The following is a 17,507-nucleotide window of genomic DNA, read 5'->3' as shown; positions in this document are numbered from 1 at the left end:
AATGTAGATCACATGCTTCTGATGAACATTTAATATGCTGTATGAGATGAACTGAATGGAGATGTGGCTGTAAAATATACCCCAGAGTTTGAATATTTAATATGAAATTAAAGAATGTAGGGGCCAGCGCTGTGGCGTAGCAGGTAAAGCCACCACCTGCAGTGCTGGCATTCCATATGGGTGCCAGTTCAAGTCCCGGCTGCTCCACTTCTGATCCAGTTCTCTGCTATGGCCTGGGAAAGCAGTAGAAGATGGCCCAAGTCCTTGGGCCCCTGCACCCACGAAGGAGACCTGGAAGAAGTGCCTGGCTCCTGGCTTCAGATCAGCACAGATCCAGCTGTTGCAGCCATCTGGGTAGTGAACCATAGGATAGAAAACCTCCCTCCCTCCCTCTCTCTCTCTCTGCCTGTGCCTCTCCATAACTCTGACTTTCAAATAAATAAATCTTTAATAAAAAGGAAGAATGTAAAATAGCTCAGTTTTTATAATGATTATATGTTGAAATGGTAATATTTTAGTTACCTTGGGTTAAACAAAACATTAAGATTGGGTGCATTTGTTTCCTCTTACTCTTTCCAATTGCTACCAGGGCTGCATTTTATTTCTCTTGGACATTTGCAGGGAGAGAGAAGCTGCAGCGTGAGACCACATCAAGGAAACTTAAAGAGAAAAGGAGCAAGCAACAGGATGGTTGGGGGCCTGGAAGGCTCAGAGACAATCTTGGCTTCTCTCCCACCCTATTTCTGGGCAGGATGATCGCTCTCAAGTGACTTCACCGTCCTGACTCTGGGGACAAGAGCAATAAGATCAGGGTCCAAGCAAACAGCTGCCCTTGGCTCAGAGGGCACCAGCCCATCGGTCTCAGCTGCCCTGGGCACTCCCAGGTGACCTGCCACCTGGATGGAGTGAGGTCTTCTCTCACGTAGGGTGACCCAGGATATAGGGAGTGGAACAAAAAAGACAGGGCCCATATGATGTTTATGGTTTCAGCAGTCACCAAGAGGAGAACTGAAATAGCCAGCCATAAAAGGACGAGGGTGATGGCGGTATCGGGAGCTAAAGCTTCATTTGTCACAGCAGAAAGCCGTGTCATAACAGTTACTGCTGCCCAGCAGGAAGTAGGGGCAGCAGCTTGCTATTCTGAGAAACAGAGAAAGTGGCTGCAAGGAGACAGATATGGTTAAAAGTGACTGTACATTTAGGTACTGTGCCTTTTTTGTTTTTAATATTTATTTTTTATTTATTTGAAAGGCAGAGTGGGGCTGGCACCGTGGCTCACTTGGCTAATCCTCTGCCTGAGGCACCTTAATCCCATATGGATGCCGGGTTCTAGTCCCGGTTGCTCCTCTTCCAGTCCAGCTCTCTGCTGTGGCCCCGGAAGGCAGTGGAGGATGGCCCAAGTCTTGGGCCCTGCACCCCATGGGAGACCAGGAGAAGCACCTGGCTCCTGCCATCGGATCAGCGCGGTGCACTGGCCACAGTGCGCCAGCCGCGGCGGCCATTGGAGGGTGAACCAACGGCAAAGGAAGACCTTTCTCTCTGTCTCTCTCTCACTGTCCACACTGCCTGTCAAAAAATAAAAAAAAAAAAAAAAGAAAAGAAAAGAAAAGAAAAGAAAGAAAGGCAGAGTGATAGAAAGAGAGAGAGGTCTTCCATCTTCCAGTTCATTCCCCAAGTGGCCACAATGACTGGGCTGGGCCAGGCCAAATCCAGGAGCCAGGAGCTTCCTCCAGGCCTTCCATGTAGGTGCAGGGGCCCAAGAACTTGGGCCATCTTCTGCTGCTTTCCCAGGTGCATTAGCAGGGAGCTGGATCAGAAGTGGAGTAGCTGGGACTTGAACCAGTGCCTGTATGGGATGCCAGTGCTGCAGGCGGCAGCTTAACTCACTACACCACAGTGCTGGCCAGCCCTTTTCTTCTACAATTTTTTATTTTATTTTATTTTTAAAGATGTATTCATTAATTTGAAAGAGTGACAGAGGTAGAGAGAGAAGGATCTTCCATCCGTTGGTTCATTCACCAGGTGGTTGCAATCACCAGGCTGAAGCCAAGAGCCTGGAACTCCCACAGAGGTGCAGGGGCCCAAGCACTGGGACCATCTTCCACTGCTTTCCCAAGAGTATTCCCAGGGAGCTGCATCAGAAGCAGGAAGCAGAGCAGCCGGAACTTGAACCGGCATTCATCTGGGATGCCAGTGTTGCAGGTGGTGGCTTAACCCACTGTGCCACATTGCCAGTCCCCCTTTCGCCATTTTCCAAAGAAATAGGTTTCTTTTAGGGGCAGACATGGCAGTGGGGAGACCCAAGGAAAGGTTAGGCAGGGGACTGAGGTCTTTAGTATAAACTTTCCTGTAATAGTTGATGATTAAAGATGCGCACCTAGGAGTTTCGTAAAAAAAAAGAAAAAACCGATAACACAATGAATCATTGAAAGTGGCTGGCTCCCCAGTCCCTCCTTTTTACAGCCCTGACTGGACTTGCAAACCAGAGTCAGGAGTCCAGGGTTCATTCTCCTCTTTGTCCAAATGAGCAAAGGGGAGTAGGGACTTAGCAAAGTCTTCTAGCCTGTGGTTGGAGGCAGAGCTGAGACCAGCCTGGTGGTAGACAGGGTGGTTCCCAGGGCGGTTCCCAGGTTCCTAATCCGGTGCTCCACCCACCGGGCCACACGTCCAACGTGACGGCTGGTGGCATGCAAACAGACAGCCGTTGTCTCTGGACACCAGGCCCTTGTATTTAGCGGAATCCAGAGCCTCCCTTGGGATTTCATGCCTTTTGCCACCTTGTCAAAGTTGACTCACACACCTGAGATCTTTTTTATTTCCCTCTGAAATCTGTTAGGGTGAGTGTGTGATTTTTATCCATAAGGGCACAGGGTATGAAATCTGAAAGAAGCAAAAAGATAAACAATGAAAAATCCCTTTTCCCCAGAACCATTGATGCTGCCAGCTTCTTGTGTGTCCCTCCGGATATAGTCCACTCGTTCACAAGCGTGGACAACAGATCTTCAAAAAGTTCACAGAAAATGCATCTTATGAAAAAAAAACATGCATGTATTTTGAAGTTTTTTGCACCTAAATACATTTATATATATATATATATATACACACCATTTTTTTGGACAGGCAGAGTTAGACAGTGAGAGAGAGACAGAGATAAAGGTCTTCCTTCCGTTGGTTCACCCCCCAAATGGCCACTACGGCCGGAGCTGTGCCCATCTGAAGCCAGGAGCCAGGTGCTGCTTCCTGGTCTCCTATGCAGGTGCAGGGCCCAAGGACTTGGGCCATCCTCCACTACCCTCCCGGGCCACAGCAGAGAGCTGGACTGGAAGAGGGGCAACTGGGACAGAATCCAGCGCCCCAACCGGAACTAGAACCCATGGTGCCAGCGCCGCAGGTAGAGGATTAGCCTAGTGGGCCGCCACGCCGGCCATAAATTTATGTATATATATATATATCTATTTTTTTTGACAAGCAGAGTGGACAGTGAGAGAGACAGAGAGAAAGGTCTTCCTTTGCCGTTGGTTCACCCTCCAATGGCCGCCGCGGCCGGTGTGCTACGGCCGGCGCACCGCGCTGATCCGATGGCAGGAGCCAGGTGCTTTTCCTGGTCTCCCATGGGGTGCAGGGCCCAAGACTTGGGCCATCCTCCACTGCACTCCCGGGCCACAGCAGAGAGCTGGCCTGTAAGAGGGGCAACCGGGACAGAATCTGGCGCCCCGACTGGGACTAGAACCCCATGTGCCGGCGCCGCTAGGTAGAGGATTAGCCTAGTGAGCCACGGCGCCGGCCTCATAAATTTATATTTAAAAAAAAATATTTATTTATTTATTTATTTGAAAGAGTTACAGAAAGAGGAAGAGACAGAGAGAGAGAGAGAGAGAGAGAGAGATCTTCCATCTGTTGGTTCATTCCCTAAATGGCCGCATGGTCAGAGGTGGCCCAGGCTGAAGCCAGGAGGGTGGAACTCCATGCAGATCTCCCACGTGGGTGGCAGGGTCCCAGACACTTGGGCCATCTGCTGCTGCTTTCCCAGGTGCATTGGCAGGGAGTGGATCAGAAGTGGACCAGCTGGGACTCGAACCACACTGCTCTGGGATGCTGGCATCACAGGCACAGCATAACCCACTGTGCTACAACACCAGCCCCATAAACCTGCCAGTTCCAGGCAGCTGCGTCCAGCAGTCTCCTGCCACAGCCCAAACCCAGCAGCAGGGGCCAGCGTCTCAGGATGAAGCCCCAGGGGGCCTGTGTGGCTCTTGCCGGGCGGCTGCTGAATCTGCCAGTGGTCCACCCCCACCACCAAGGGAGCCCCCACTCTGATCACCACTCACCAGCTAGGCCAGCAGCTGTGGCCACCATGCCCTGGCCCTGCGCCCCGTTTTCCAGGGGACTGTAGTTTTTCAGCTGAGACAAGAGGTCAGCCTCAGGAGGACTGCCCGTCTCCCGCCCTCTTCCCTGCCTCCTTCCTCACTCACACATGTTTTTGTACATCTGAGCCCCTAGGTTTTAGTCTCACTGTTATATATCTCTGTGTGTGTGTGTGTGTGTACACACACGTGCGTGATGCAGGCGTGCAGCTGGCCGGGGCTCTGTGTCTCTCTCCATTCTCCTCCATGGCTGGCCACCAGCCTCCGGAAGCCAGCCCCCACCTGTCCATCCGTCTGTCTGTCTGTCCCATGGCTGTCTGGGTGAGAATCCCCAGGGCCTTGTCAGGAGCTCACTGCTCCCTCCTCTTAGCACTCAGAGGCCCCTCCCCGGAACCGGACTCTGGGCTGAGCTGCTTCTGGGAGTCATGTCTGCTGCTGCCAGAGCAAAGGAACCCCTAATCTCAGACCTGGAACCTCAACAGGCAGAGTGGGGTTTTCCTATTCTCTCCGTCCCTCTTTCCCTCGTCCCTTGGGGCTTCCCCAAGCAGGTAGCACCTCGGGTGTGACTTGTAGGCGTGCAGACAGGAGTGGCCTTTGAGTCCCGGACACAGACAGCTGGGAGGATTCCCCTGAGGACAATCCTGAGTTTGCCTGGCTGCCTCTGGCTTCTGCCCACCCAGAGGCCTGCACCTCGTCCAACAGCCCCGTTCTGCGTGACTGTGGCTTTGCCGTTGGCTGGGCGGCTGGGCTTCTGGGCACTGGTGACTGGGGCCTGCACCTGCTCGGGTTCAGCTTCTCAGGCACCTCCTGTTGCTGAGGGCCAGGTGTGTTCCTCTGAGCTACGGAGGCTGCAACCCTTCCATCCCCACCAGGTGGCCACAACACAGCTGCTGCAGGGCACAGGGAGGGCCTGAACCCCAGCTTCAGAGCCTCGGTTGGGGGTACCGCTGACCCATGGCCGAGGACTGACCACCCCAGCATTCACAATGGAAGTCTATTCCAAGTTAAAAAAAATAGACTTATCTCTTAATTCTATTTTCCATAGACTTTTTGAAGGGTTCTTGTGCGCATAACAGAGAATTTTTATATTTTGGGCAGATCTGTGGGTGTTTTTTGTCTGTACTGCAGTCCACAAGGATCAGAAGATTCTTGCTAAGTTGCTAATTAGGAGAGAGGCATGGTGATAAGTACACAGGCACAATGTGTTGAACATTGTTCACCATCAAGGAAATGCAAATTAAAGACTCAATGAGATGCTACTGGAAACCCACCAGAACGGCTAGAATTAAAAAGATGGATTTAAAAAATGGCTAGGACAGTTAGCCTAGGTTGAGATGCTACCATCCCACATTTAGGCTCCAAATCTGGCTCTGGCTCCTGATTCTAACCTCCTGCTAATACAGACCCTAAGAGACAGCAGGTGGTAGCTGTCAAGTACTTGGGTCCCTGCCACCCACATGGAAGACCTGGATGGAGTTCTGGGCTCCCAACTTCCACAGTGCCCAGCCCCAACTGTTGTGGGCCTTCGGAGAGCGAATCAACAGACAGGAGCCGTGTCTGTCTCTCTGTTTCTGAAATAGATAAATTTTTTAAATTTTAAAAAAGGCTGACAATGCCAAACACTGGTGGGGATGCATTGTTGGAATGTGAAATAAGACAATCACTTTGGGAAAAGTTCTCATTTATAAAATAAAACACACCCACAGTATGACTTGAGAATTCCACTCCTGCGCACATACACGTAATAAAGGAAAACACCTGTCTAAAAGCACAGGCATACAAGACGAGTGGGTCTCGTTAGAATCACCCGAGTTGGAAGCAGGCGTTTAACACAGCAGCTCCCGTTGCTGCTTGGGTCACCTGCCTTGTTCAAGTCCTGGCTGCTCCACGTCTGATCGTCCTAGGACATGCCAGGAGATGGTGCAAGTACCTGGGCCCCAGCTACCCCCTTGGGAATCTTGCATTAAGTTCCAGGCTCCTCAGCCTGGCCTAGCCTCAGCTGTTGAAGGTTTCGAGGGAGTGAACCAGAGAATGGAAGATCTCCTCCCCCCTCTCCCCTCCCCACCCCCTCCTTCCTCCTCCCCTTCTCTCAGTCTGCCTTTCAAATAAATAAAATAAATCTTAAAAAATGAGGTGAGATGGATAAGTGGATAGATACGTTTCAAACATGAATGGTGAACTGTTCATTGTAGAATTTAGGTGGAAATATGGGTGTTCATTGTATATTTCTTTTAACTCTTCCACGGTCACGTCCATGCTGGGAAGGACTGGCTTGCCGCTCACCATTCCCAGCTGGGGGAAGTGACCCTGGGCACAGACCAGACCGTGTGCGGGTTTCTGGCCACAAAGTGTCCTTGGTCCAAGGCGGGCAGGTCTTGCGACCATCATGGCTGCTGGGGCCGTTCCCCCTTCCGCTGTGCTGGGGCTGCACTTCCCGCCTCTCCTGGCTTCTCTTCTGCTTCCTGCTCCTGGAGGAACATATGTTCCGGTAGCTTCCTGGGATATGGTGCGTAGGAGGCAGCGCTCTTCAGAACTGACTTGTCTGAAAATGTTCTCACTTCACACGCCTTCTTTATCAATAGTTGGGCTGTGAGCAGAATTCCGGTTTGAATCTCGTTTTCCTTTAGAAGCTTGAAGGCACTGCCCCACGGGATGACTGTTGGAGCCAGCGGTATTTCTTGCTTTCTTTCTCTTCTCTCTTTTTTTTTTTTTTTTGAAGTGGTATAAAATAACTTTTATTTACATAATTTATATCTGTAGAACATAACTGCTTTCTTTAGAGCAAGAAAATTTACAAATGACAGATGCTGCTTTTTTCGTCAGACTTCTTAAGGCAAGATAATACACATGGTCACTTCTATTTCAAATAACATGGTGGTAAACAGCGGACATGAACAGTTTTATCCGTGCCTCAATCGTCTGCCAACAATTAGGCCCTGAAACCATCATGTTGATCACTTCCTAAAGACATCAATGTTCAGGAGGAAAAATCAAGAAAAGATAAATGCCTTCAATCACATGTCCTTTAAGATTTATAAAATCGGGGCCGGTGCCACGGCTCACTTGGTTAATCCTCCACCTGCGGCACCGGCATCCCATATGGGAGCCGGGTTCTGGTTCCAGTTGCTCCTCTTCCAGGCCAGCTCTCTGCTGTGGCCCAGGAGGGCAGTGTGGGATGGCCCAAGTGCTTGGACTCTGCACCCGTGTGGGAGACCAGGGGGAGGCACCTGGCTCCTGACTTCGGATCGGCGCAGCTCTGGCCATGGTGGCCATTTGGGGAGTGAACCAACGGAAGGAAGACCTTTCTCTCTGTCTCTCTCTCTCACTGTCTATAACTCTACCTGTCAAATAAATAAAAAAAATTTTTTTTAAAGATTTATAAAGTAAATTCTTTGCAACATCTTTTATACATTAATCAGACTCAGCTTAGGTCTTTCCATCTTGTAAGATAAACACACTGATTAAGTTTCTCTTTGTCCAAGATTTGTGTTAAGAATAAAAAGATGGGGCTGGCACCTTGGCACAGAGGGTTAACACCCTGGCCTGAGGCGCCAGCAACCCATTTGGGCACTGGTCTGGTCCTGGCTGCTCCACTTCTGATCCAGCTCTCTGCTGTCACCTGGGAAAGCAGTAGAAGATGGCCCAAGTCCTTGGGCCCCTGCACCCACTTGGGAGACCCAGAGGAGGCTCCTGGCTCCTGGCTCCTGGCTCCTGGCTCCTGGCTCCTGGCTCCTGGCTTCGGATCAGTGCAGCTCCAGCTATTGCAGCCAGTTGGGGAGTGAACCATTGGATGGAAGACTTCTCTCTCTCTCTCTCTTCTCTCTGCCTCTCCTCTCTCTGTGTAACTCTGACTTTCAAATAGATAAATAATTTTTTTTAAAAAAAGAATAAGATAATTCAGTTGGCCAACTTTATTCTCTAATACAGGAATGCCCTGTGTATTCTTTGTGCAGTAAGAAATTATATCTTCCATAAAATTACTTTACTGTAGATGAACAGGATATAGATGTGAACAAAATTTAAAAATAAATAGTACACAAGGATAACAGTCATGGAAATCTAATACCCAACTTAACACCAATTAAGGGAAGGAGGGGCCGATGGGTAAAGTCACTGCCTGCAGTATTGGCATCCCACAAGATTGCCAGTTCAAGTCCCGGTTGCTCTACTTCCAATCCAGCTCTCTGCCATGGCCTGGGAAAGCAGTGGAGGATGGATCAAGTGTTTGGGCCCCTGCACCCATGTGGGAGATCCAGAAGAAGCTCCTGGCTCCTGGTTTCAGATCTGGCTTTGGATCGGCACAGCTCTGGTTGTTCCGGCCATTTGAGGAGTGAGCCAGCAGATGGAAGACTTTCTCTCTCTTTCTCTCTCTCTCTCTCTCTCTCTGACTCTGCCTTTCAAATAAATAAATAAATCTCAAAAAAAAAAAAAAAAGAGAGAGAGAAGGAACGCTTTTCAGAATATGAGCTTGTTCAGAATTTACAAAAACAATTATAATATAGTGATGTGGTTTGCTCCATGATTTTGTAACATATTAATCGCACAAAATAAACAAATGCATATCTATAGAAAATTTCCAGGTTTATATATCCTCTTTTGTGACTGTAAATTTTACTATGAGGCAATGAATAAGAAACACTGTTACAGCAATCATTTCAACAGATTAGCTTTACTATTACTGTTAGCATCACTGTAGCATTACTGTTCCACTGAGCCACACCCTTTTTTTTTTTTTTTTTTTGACAGGCAAAGTGGACAGTGAGAAAGAGAGACAGAGAGAAAGGTCTTTCTCTTCCGTTGGTTCACCCCCCAATGGCCACTGCGGCTGGCGCGCTGTAGCCAGCGCACCGCGCTAATCCGAAGCCAGGAGCCAGGTGCCTCTCCTGGTCTCCCATGCAGGCGCAGGGCAAGGCGGAGGATTAGCCTAGTGAGCCGTGGCGCTGGCCCACACCCTTTCTTATTAAGGAGTTTGAAAACTGGCTGCCGGTGTTTCAACATACAGACACTCTTCTTTTTTCTATTTTTTTTCCTCCAAGATTTACTCGAAAGGCAGAGCAACAGAGATTTTCCATCTGCTGGTTCACTTCCCAATTGCCTGCAGCAGCGGGAGATGGTCCAGGCCAAAGCCAGGAGCCAGGAGCTTCACCCAGGTCTCCCATGTGCATGGCAGGGACCCAAACACTTTGGTCATCTTCTGCTGCTTTTCCCAGGCCATCAGCAGGGAGCTGATTGAAAGTAGAGAAGCAGGGAAAAGAACCAGAGCCCATGTGGGATGCTGACCACAGCCGGTGTCTTTTACAACCCCCACCCCTACCCTCCACCCTGCCCAGCCTCGCCCGATGTGCCACAATGCTGGCCCCATGGAACAGGTCTGTTTTCATTCAGTGGTGTTGGAACTGTCCATTTATAAATTCAACCTTTGGGTCTGGGAAATTTCTTTGAATATTTTCATGAGCCTTTTCTCTTTTTCTTTGTCATTGGTTTTTTTTTTTTTTTCAATTTTAATTTATTTATTTGAGATGCAGAGAGACAGGGCACCCCCATCCCCAGATGCCTGCAGCAGCCAGAGTTGAGCCAGGGCTGAACCCTCAGCCAGGAACTCAATCCAGGTCTCCCATGCAGGTAGCAGGAACCCAGCTGCCTGACATTACCTGGTGCCTCCCAGGGTTTGCAGTAACAGGAAGCTGGAGTCAGGAGTTGGAGCTGGCCATGGAACCCAGACACTCCAGTGTGAAACATGGGCGTCTTGACCACTAGGCCAATTACTCAGCACTGTTTTTTTTCTTTTTTATTATAGGATATGATTAGGCTAGTTGGACTTCCTGGGTGTCTGATGTCTTCATCATTTCCTGTTTCCTCTCTATCCAAGTCGGCTGGGTCTTCTGAGCTATCTCCCCCACTTGCTATCCTGAAGGTCAGGGCGTTTTGAGTAGCAGTGAAACGAGGCACTTGAATTCTTCTCTCAGCCTACTCTGCAAATGAACATTGTATGCTTTGTTTACTTGCTGTGTGTCTCTGTTACTAGAAGGCAGGGACCTGCTTGGTTTCCTACTTCTAACACCTAGACAGTGACTGGAACAGAACAGATGGATGGCCTTGAATGAAGGACCTCAGCAGACACAATGGGCAGTTGATAGGCACTGTGTGAGTACACTCAGAAACGCGCACAGGGCAGGCAGTTAGCTTAGTGGCTAAGACAATTGCCTCCCACATATGGAGTCCACACCTGGTTCCTACGGCGGTGATGGCTCTCGGGTTCCCGCCACCTGTGTGGAAGATTTGGATTGAGCCCTCGGCTCCTGGCTTTTTGGCCTGGCCAAGTCCCAGCCATTGGAGGCATCTGAGGAGTGAAGCCGCAGATGGGAGCACTCTCTGTCTCCCTGGGAGAAAGAAAGGTAGGCAGAGAGCCAGACACAGTTTAATAGTCTAGCAGCGGCTGGCGCCGCAGCTCACTAGGCTAATCCTCTGCCTAGCGGCGCCAGCACACCAGGTTCTAGTCCCGGTCGGGGCACCGGATTCTGTCCTGGTTGCCCCTCTTCCAGGCCAGCTCTCTGCTGTGGCCCGGGAGTGCAGTGGAGGATGGCCCAAGTGCTTGGGCCCTGCACCCGATGGGAGACCAGGGTAAGTACCTGGCTCCTGCCATCGGATCAGCGCGGTGCGCCGGCCGCAGCGCGCCGCCGCGGCGGCCATTGGAGGGTGAACCAACGGCAAAGGAAGACCTTTCTCTCTGTCTCTCTCTCTCTCACTTTCCACTCTGCCTGTCAAAAAAAAAAAAAAAAATAGTCTAGCAGTGAGCTTTGAGTCAGCATAACAAAATATCTGACAGAATAACTATGAAGAAAAGGAGGTTCACTGAGCTCACAGGTCTGGAGGTTCAAGGGCTCGGTGCCTGCACTGGCTGAGTTCTGGTGAGGGCTCTATGGTGAGTGGCGGACAGCAGGGGTGGCATCCAGTGTCAGGGCAAGTGAGCACATCTCAATCATGGAGACACAGAGATATTGGGAGGGGCTGGGCATGCTCCGTGTGTAACTACCTTCTTGTAGCCCACCCCTCAGTGAGCTCAACTAGGTCCCACCACCTCCCAGTAGCACCACCCACTGGACCAGGTTTCCCACACGTGACCCTCGTGGGGAGCACAAATCATATCCGAATCGTAGTTTGGAGCATTTGCTTTTATTAATTTAGCTCTTTGTTGACTTGGGGAACATTCCAAGCAGAGACTCAAGGCCAAAGTTGGAGAAACTCAGTTTTAAACGAAGGCTGATGTTCATACTTGGGTTGTATGTTCATTTTGTTATTTTTTAGTCACCGTTGCATTACTTAGAGAGCAGTCTTTCACATTACCATAAAATGATGATGTCGACGTGGTTGTGTCATATGTTGGCTCAGAAACTCATTTCCTATCAGGATAAAGTCCACACTCAAGGCAGTTCGTGATCCAGCCTGGAACGGCCTCTCTGGATTCTAGACTGGAGCAGCTGATGCCCTCTGTGCGAGGGCTGAGGAAGGTCCACACCTGCTCTCCCTGCAGCCTCTGACTTCTACAGCTCTGTTCTCTGTGGGACCCTCTTCTCACTCCACCAATCCCCACCAAGAACCAGACCCGTCTGTCTCTCAACTCTCACCACTGGAAGAAGAGCTTTTCACCAGCACGAGTGTCCTTTTTGCCTCCTGATAAGCTCCTTATCGGTCACCCACTTATGGCACTAAGCGAGGTAGGCTTGGAGTCATGGCGACCATGGTTCACTTGCCACATGATGCCACATCAGCACTCAAATGTTTGTTCCCCTGAATTATATGATTGACCTGAGACCACAGCCTTTTATTTGCTCCTGGTTTAAAGACATGAGAGTAATTACTGTATACTTAGTCACTGAGGTTTGTCATGAACTCCCTGGATATTTTTTTATCAGCAGTGATGGCACAAGGGATGCTGTTGCTGTTTCATACTTGAAATTTCAACTACTTTCTTTTTTTTTTTTTTTCTTTTCACAGGCAGAGTGGACAGTGAGAGAGAGAGACAGAGAGAGAAAGGTCTTCCTTTGCCGTTGGTTCACCCTCCAATGACCGCCGCTGCAGCCGGCGCACCGCGCTGATCCGATGGCAGGAGCCAGGATCCAGGTGCTTTTCCTGGTCTCCCATGGGGTGCAGGGCCCAAGCACCTGGGCCATCCTCCACTGCACTCCCTGGCCACAGCAGAGGGCTGGCTTGGAAGAGGGACAACCGGGACAGAATCCGGCGCCCCGACCGGGACTAGAACCTGGTGTGCCGGTGCCGCTAGGCAGAGGATTAGCCTAGTGAGCCGCGACGCCGGCCCGAAATTTCAACTACTTTCAAGAGAGATCCTTATGTACAGCAAAAACAAAATGTCCTTTGCCCTGGGAAACGTCTACTTTGAAATAATTGTATGAGAAAAATGTTTTTTAAAAAATGGGAGCAGGCCTTTTGGCAGAGAACGTAGGACGCAGATTGGAACGCCAGCATGCCGTACCAGAGTGTCTGGTTTCGGTTCTGGCTCCTCTACTTCCGATTCCTCCTTCCTGCTAACGTGCACCTCGGAAGAAGTGACAGCTCAGGTACTTGGGTCCCTGCCAGCTTTTGTGAGACACCAAGATGGAGCTCCAGGCTTTTGGCATCAGCCTTGCCCCAGCCCGGGCAGTTGCAGGGATTTGGGGAGTGAACGAGTAGATGGAAGATCTCTATGCCTCTTTGTCTCTCTGCCTTTCAAGTAAATAAAAAAATTTTTAATATAAAAAGTTCTGATTTAAGAAGATTATTATAATACTGGGCAACAGAGTAGGAGGAGAAGGCAGCCTACAACATGAAAATATCCTCAGAAATCAATTCCCCTGGAAAGTCCACTCTCAAACACCGCCCAGGAGGACAGTGCAATAATTTCTATCAAAGCTTTAAGAACATTTCCCCTACTGTGGGTCCAATAACTCCATTTTGGGGAATGTATTCAAAAGAAATAAAACTAAGAATGAAGATTTTTTAAAAGGTTTATTTATTTGAAAGGCAGAGTTACAGAGAGGCAGAGGCAAAGAAAGAGAGAGAGAGTCTTCCATCCGCTGGTTCACTTCCCAGATGGCCACAATGGCCAGAGCTGGGCTGATCCGAAGCCAGGAACCAGGAGCCAGGAGCTTCTTCCAGCTCTCTCACAGGGCTGGAGGGACTTGGGCCATCTTCCACTGCTTTCTGAGGCCACAGCAGAGAGCCGGATTGGAAGTGGAGCAGCCGGGACACAAACCAGCACCCATATTGGATGTTGGCACTGTTCATGGTGGCTTTACCTGCTATGCCACAGCTTGGGCCACAGGAATGAAGATTCTGATACAAAGGTGTTCCACAGAAAGATTAAAACAACTCAATTGCCTAATAAAAGGGGAATTATTTAAATAAACGGTAGGCGCATGGCACAGCTATTAAGATGCCCCTTGGGACGCTGAATGCCGTATCATACAGCCTGAGCTTCAGTCCCAACTCTGCTTCCGATGCAGCTTTCTGCTAATGTGCACCCCAGGAGGCTCAGATTGGGCTCCGACTCCCGACTGGCCTGACTTAGCCCTGGCTGTTGCAGGTATTTAGGGAAGAATCAGCAGGTGGAGGATCTCTCTCTGCCTTTCAAGTAAAATCAAAATAAATGAACAAAGTAAAATTTTAAAAAGGTACATGTGTACAATGGACTAGTAAGCCGCAATTAAAAATATTAGAGATTCAGTATGATTTTTCAATCTTGCCTGAAACATGTTCACTGTGTGTATTAAGAAATATGGAGGCCAGCGCCGCGGCTCACTAGGCTAATCCTCCGCCTTGCGGCACCGGCACACCGGGGTCTAGTCCCGGTCAGGGCGCCGGATTCTGTCCCGGTTGCCCCTCTTCCAGGCCAGCTGTCTGCTGTGGCCCGGGAGTGCAGTGGAGGATGGCCCAAGTGCTTGGGCCCTGCACCCCATGGGAGACCAGGAGAAGCACCTGGCTCCTGCATTCGGATCAGCGCGATGCGCCTGCCACAGAGCGCCGGCCGCGGCGGCCATTGGAGGGTGAACCAACGGCAAAGGAAGACCTTTCTCTCTGTCTCTCTCTCTCTCACTGTCCACTCTGCCTGTCAAAAATAAATAAATAAATAAATAAATAAATAAATAAAATAAAAAAGAAATATGGAGAGGGGCTGGCACTGTGGTGCAGTGGGTTAAAGCCCAGGTCTGAAGCGCCATATGGGCGCCGGTTCGAGACCCGGCTGCTCCACTTCCGATGTGGCTCTCTGCTGTGGCCCGGGAAAGCAGTGGAAGGTGGTCCAAGTCCTTGGGCCCCTGCACCTGCATGGGGACCTGGAAGAAGCTCCTGGCTTTGGATCAGCCCAGCTCTGGCCATTGCGGCCAATTGGGAGAGAACCATCGGGTGGAAAACCTCTCTCTCTCTCTCCATCTTCTCTCTGTAACTCTTTCAAATAAATAAATCTTAAAAAAAAAAAAAAAAAGAAATATGATGGAATGAATACTGATTATGGCCCAATAATGGTATGGTTTCTTTTTTTTTCCTTCTTTATATAGCTTCAGCTTCGGAAATTTCTAGAAGGCCCTTATGTCATCGCCTAAGTGACAGTGACCATACACACAGGACAATAAAGAGGTGGGGGAACAACCCACGCCCTTCGGACGGCCGGGCCGGGAGTCGGTGACGTCAGCGCGGTTCCTGGAACCCCCGCCTCCCCTCCCAGTCCAAACCCGGCCGCGCCCAGCCCGCGGGAAAGATGGCGGCCGCCCCGCCCCCGCGGCCGGAGCCGAGCGCTCCCGAGCGCTCCCGAGCGTTCCCGAGCGCTCCCGAAGCCCCGAGGAACCCCGGGAGCCGCTCGGGCGGGAGCGGCCCCTCCCGGAGCCTGGGAGCGGCGGCGCCGGCGCGGGGGAGGGGCGGCCGGATGTGAGTGGAGCGGCCATTTCCTGTTTCTCTGCAGTTTTCCTCCGTTTTGGGTGGTGGCTGCTGCCGGGCTTGTGCCTCCAGTCCGCGGAGGGCGAGGCGGCGTGGACAGTGGCTCCGGCATCCCGCGCCCCGCCGCCCGTCGCCGCGCGCTCGCCCGCCCGTCGCCGCGCGCCCGTCCGCCCGCCGCTTCCCGCCTCAGCGCCCGGCCGCCGCCGCCGCCGCGGCCCAGCGAGCGGCCCAGATGCAGGCCATCAAGTGTGTGGTGGTGGGAGACGGGTGAGTGCGCGGCCGGGGGCTCTGGGGGGCCGGCGGGGGCTCGCCGAGGGTCGCGTGGGCGCCGCGCGGCCTCTGCGCGGGGCTCGGGCGGGCGCCCCTCACCCGCCGTCGTCCCGGGCCGGGTTGCGGCGTCCTGGTGGGGGGAGGGCCCTGCCGCTGGCCGGCCGCGGGCAAGAGTGGACTCCGCCCTCTCGCCGCCTTCCCGGGCCCGCGGGGCGGCCGGACGCCGCCCGCCACCCTGCCCGGCTTGGCACGGCTCTCGGGCGCCTGTGCAAATCATTTTATTTTATTTTATTTTATTTTGGCGAGAAGGGGCCCTTCCCTGGCATTTACCCTAAACCTCCTGGTCGCCCCCCACCCCCACCCCTCCAGCCCGGGGAGCCGGGGCGGGCGGCGGAGGTCCAGTGGTCTGAGTGACCGGAAGCCCAGCGTGCGGCCGCGTCGCTGCCACTTGTAACTTGGCCACTTGTGGGGTTCTTCGACATGGTCGGTGGCGCCCTTGGCGTGGAGAAAGTTTGGAAGATGCTGTCAGGGGCCAGGTGTGACGGAAGCTGACCTCCTGGAATGTGGTCGTTATTTAAAAAAATAAATAAAAATAAAAATAAAAAAACCGAGGCCTTGGCTGAGCGCGGCAGGGATGGATGGAGTTCTTTCCAGGACCGCCCGTGGGGGTTACAGGCCCCAGAGGAGGACAAGACCGGTCTTATGCAGTTGTGTGTGTGTGTGTGTGTGTGTGTGTTTTTCCCTCCCTTAGAAACAAGAATCCCAGTGTGATCCGAGCAAAATCGCGCGTCTCAGCATTGCTTGTGTAGCTTAGTGTGGGACAGGGACTCTCGAAGAATTACTACCAGTTTCACCCAGCTCTGAATGCAACTGGTCCAAGTCCAGAGTCGGAGGAAGAGTGCGCTGGACACCTCTGGTTCATATCCCAAAAGTGGCCTTCCGACTTTCATCTTTTTTTTTTTTTTTTTTTTTTTTAATGCCTCTTAGTGAATGTGTGATCTCTTAGCTTAGAGAACTGATGGGAGACGTTTGAGATTGTTTCTGCATTTCGGATGCAAGGAGGACAGTTAGGACACTGGTTTTTCTGGGGAGATGCATGTCTGTTGGATTCGTGTCACACGTGGGAAAGGTGAACCCTGTATAGTTCTACGTATTCAAATAAAAATGTTTAAATTTCATTTATTTAGGAATGTGTATGCTACGTTACCTTTTTAAAAGAAAACCTTACTTTGGCACTTGGGGAAAAGCATTCGTGAAGTGGGATTGAAAATGAAGTCAGCGGATTATTTTAAGTGAATTCTTCCATGCTTTTGTGTCAGGCATCAACAAAACGTCACTTTTTCTTAGGAACGTTTAAAATGACCTGGATTTCCCTTAAAAGTTATAAATGCTCCATCAATTATGCTTAGGATATGCTTAGCTCTCTTTCTAAGTGAAGTTGTGGTAATTCAGTACCGAGGGATGGAATGTAGTATTCTGACTTGAAGGTTTCTAAAGCAGGGACCCAGGGTGTTTGAGGCGAAGAGCTCCCAGCCCTCTCCTGCTGGTACTGCTGTTCCATCCAGTGAATACTTGTTGAATGCCTGCTGTGTGTGTCTGGCCTGCCCACATCTCACCACTTAGTTGGGAGGTGTCTGGGAGCACATCACTCCTCCCCTCCCCCAGAGAGGTTCCTCCTTGGGAAGTTCAGTGAAATCATGCAGGGGGCTGGCTGGCAAGCCCCTCCCAGGGGCCAGGCCTCTACTGATTGCCTGGAAGTGGCCAGGACCAGCACTGTGTGAGGCTCTGTGAGGGAGTATGAGTATTCAAAACACTGTTCCCGCCCTGGAATTTCCCGTCTGCTTTCTAATTTAATTTTTAAAATTTACTTGAGAGAGAAGAAGCTCCTACCCACCAGCTCACCCCCCACATACCTGTAACCAGCATCTGAGAACCCATTCTAGGTCT

The 17,507-nt window shown here is 51.0% G+C and overlaps 1 protein-coding gene and 1 long non-coding RNA gene across 3 annotated transcripts in view; both read left to right on the top strand.

Annotated features, from left to right (window-relative positions):
• Window positions 1-3,461: 3,461 nt before the first annotated feature.
• The window catches only part of LOC149120320 (uncharacterized), a 115,199-nt gene continuing 101,153 nt past the window's right edge, over window positions 3,462-17,507 (top strand). Inside the window, exon 1 of the long non-coding RNA XR_016225780.1 lies at window positions 3,462-3,501. This is a non-coding gene — a long non-coding RNA (uncharacterized LOC149120320). The remainder of the gene's footprint in view (window positions 3,502-17,507) is intronic.
• Window positions 15,312-17,507, top strand: part of RAC1 (Rac family small GTPase 1) — a 29,040-nt gene continuing 26,844 nt past the window's right edge. For both annotated transcript variants that reach the window (XM_051839076.3, XM_051839075.3), the window contains exon 1: window positions 15,312-15,557. In XM_051839076.3, coding sequence (XP_051695036.1) covers window positions 15,523-15,557 — 35 coding nt within the window. In that variant the 5' untranslated portion in view covers window positions 15,312-15,522. The remainder of the gene's footprint in view (window positions 15,558-17,507) is intronic.

This window comes from Oryctolagus cuniculus, chromosome 19 (assembly GCF_051225735.1).
Source record: "Oryctolagus cuniculus isolate XC-2025 breed Fujian yellow rabbit chromosome 19, ASM5122573v1, whole genome shotgun sequence".
Lineage (NCBI taxonomy): Eukaryota > Metazoa > Chordata > Mammalia > Lagomorpha > Leporidae > Oryctolagus > Oryctolagus cuniculus.
This window is presented reverse-complemented; position numbering and strand designations above follow the sequence as displayed.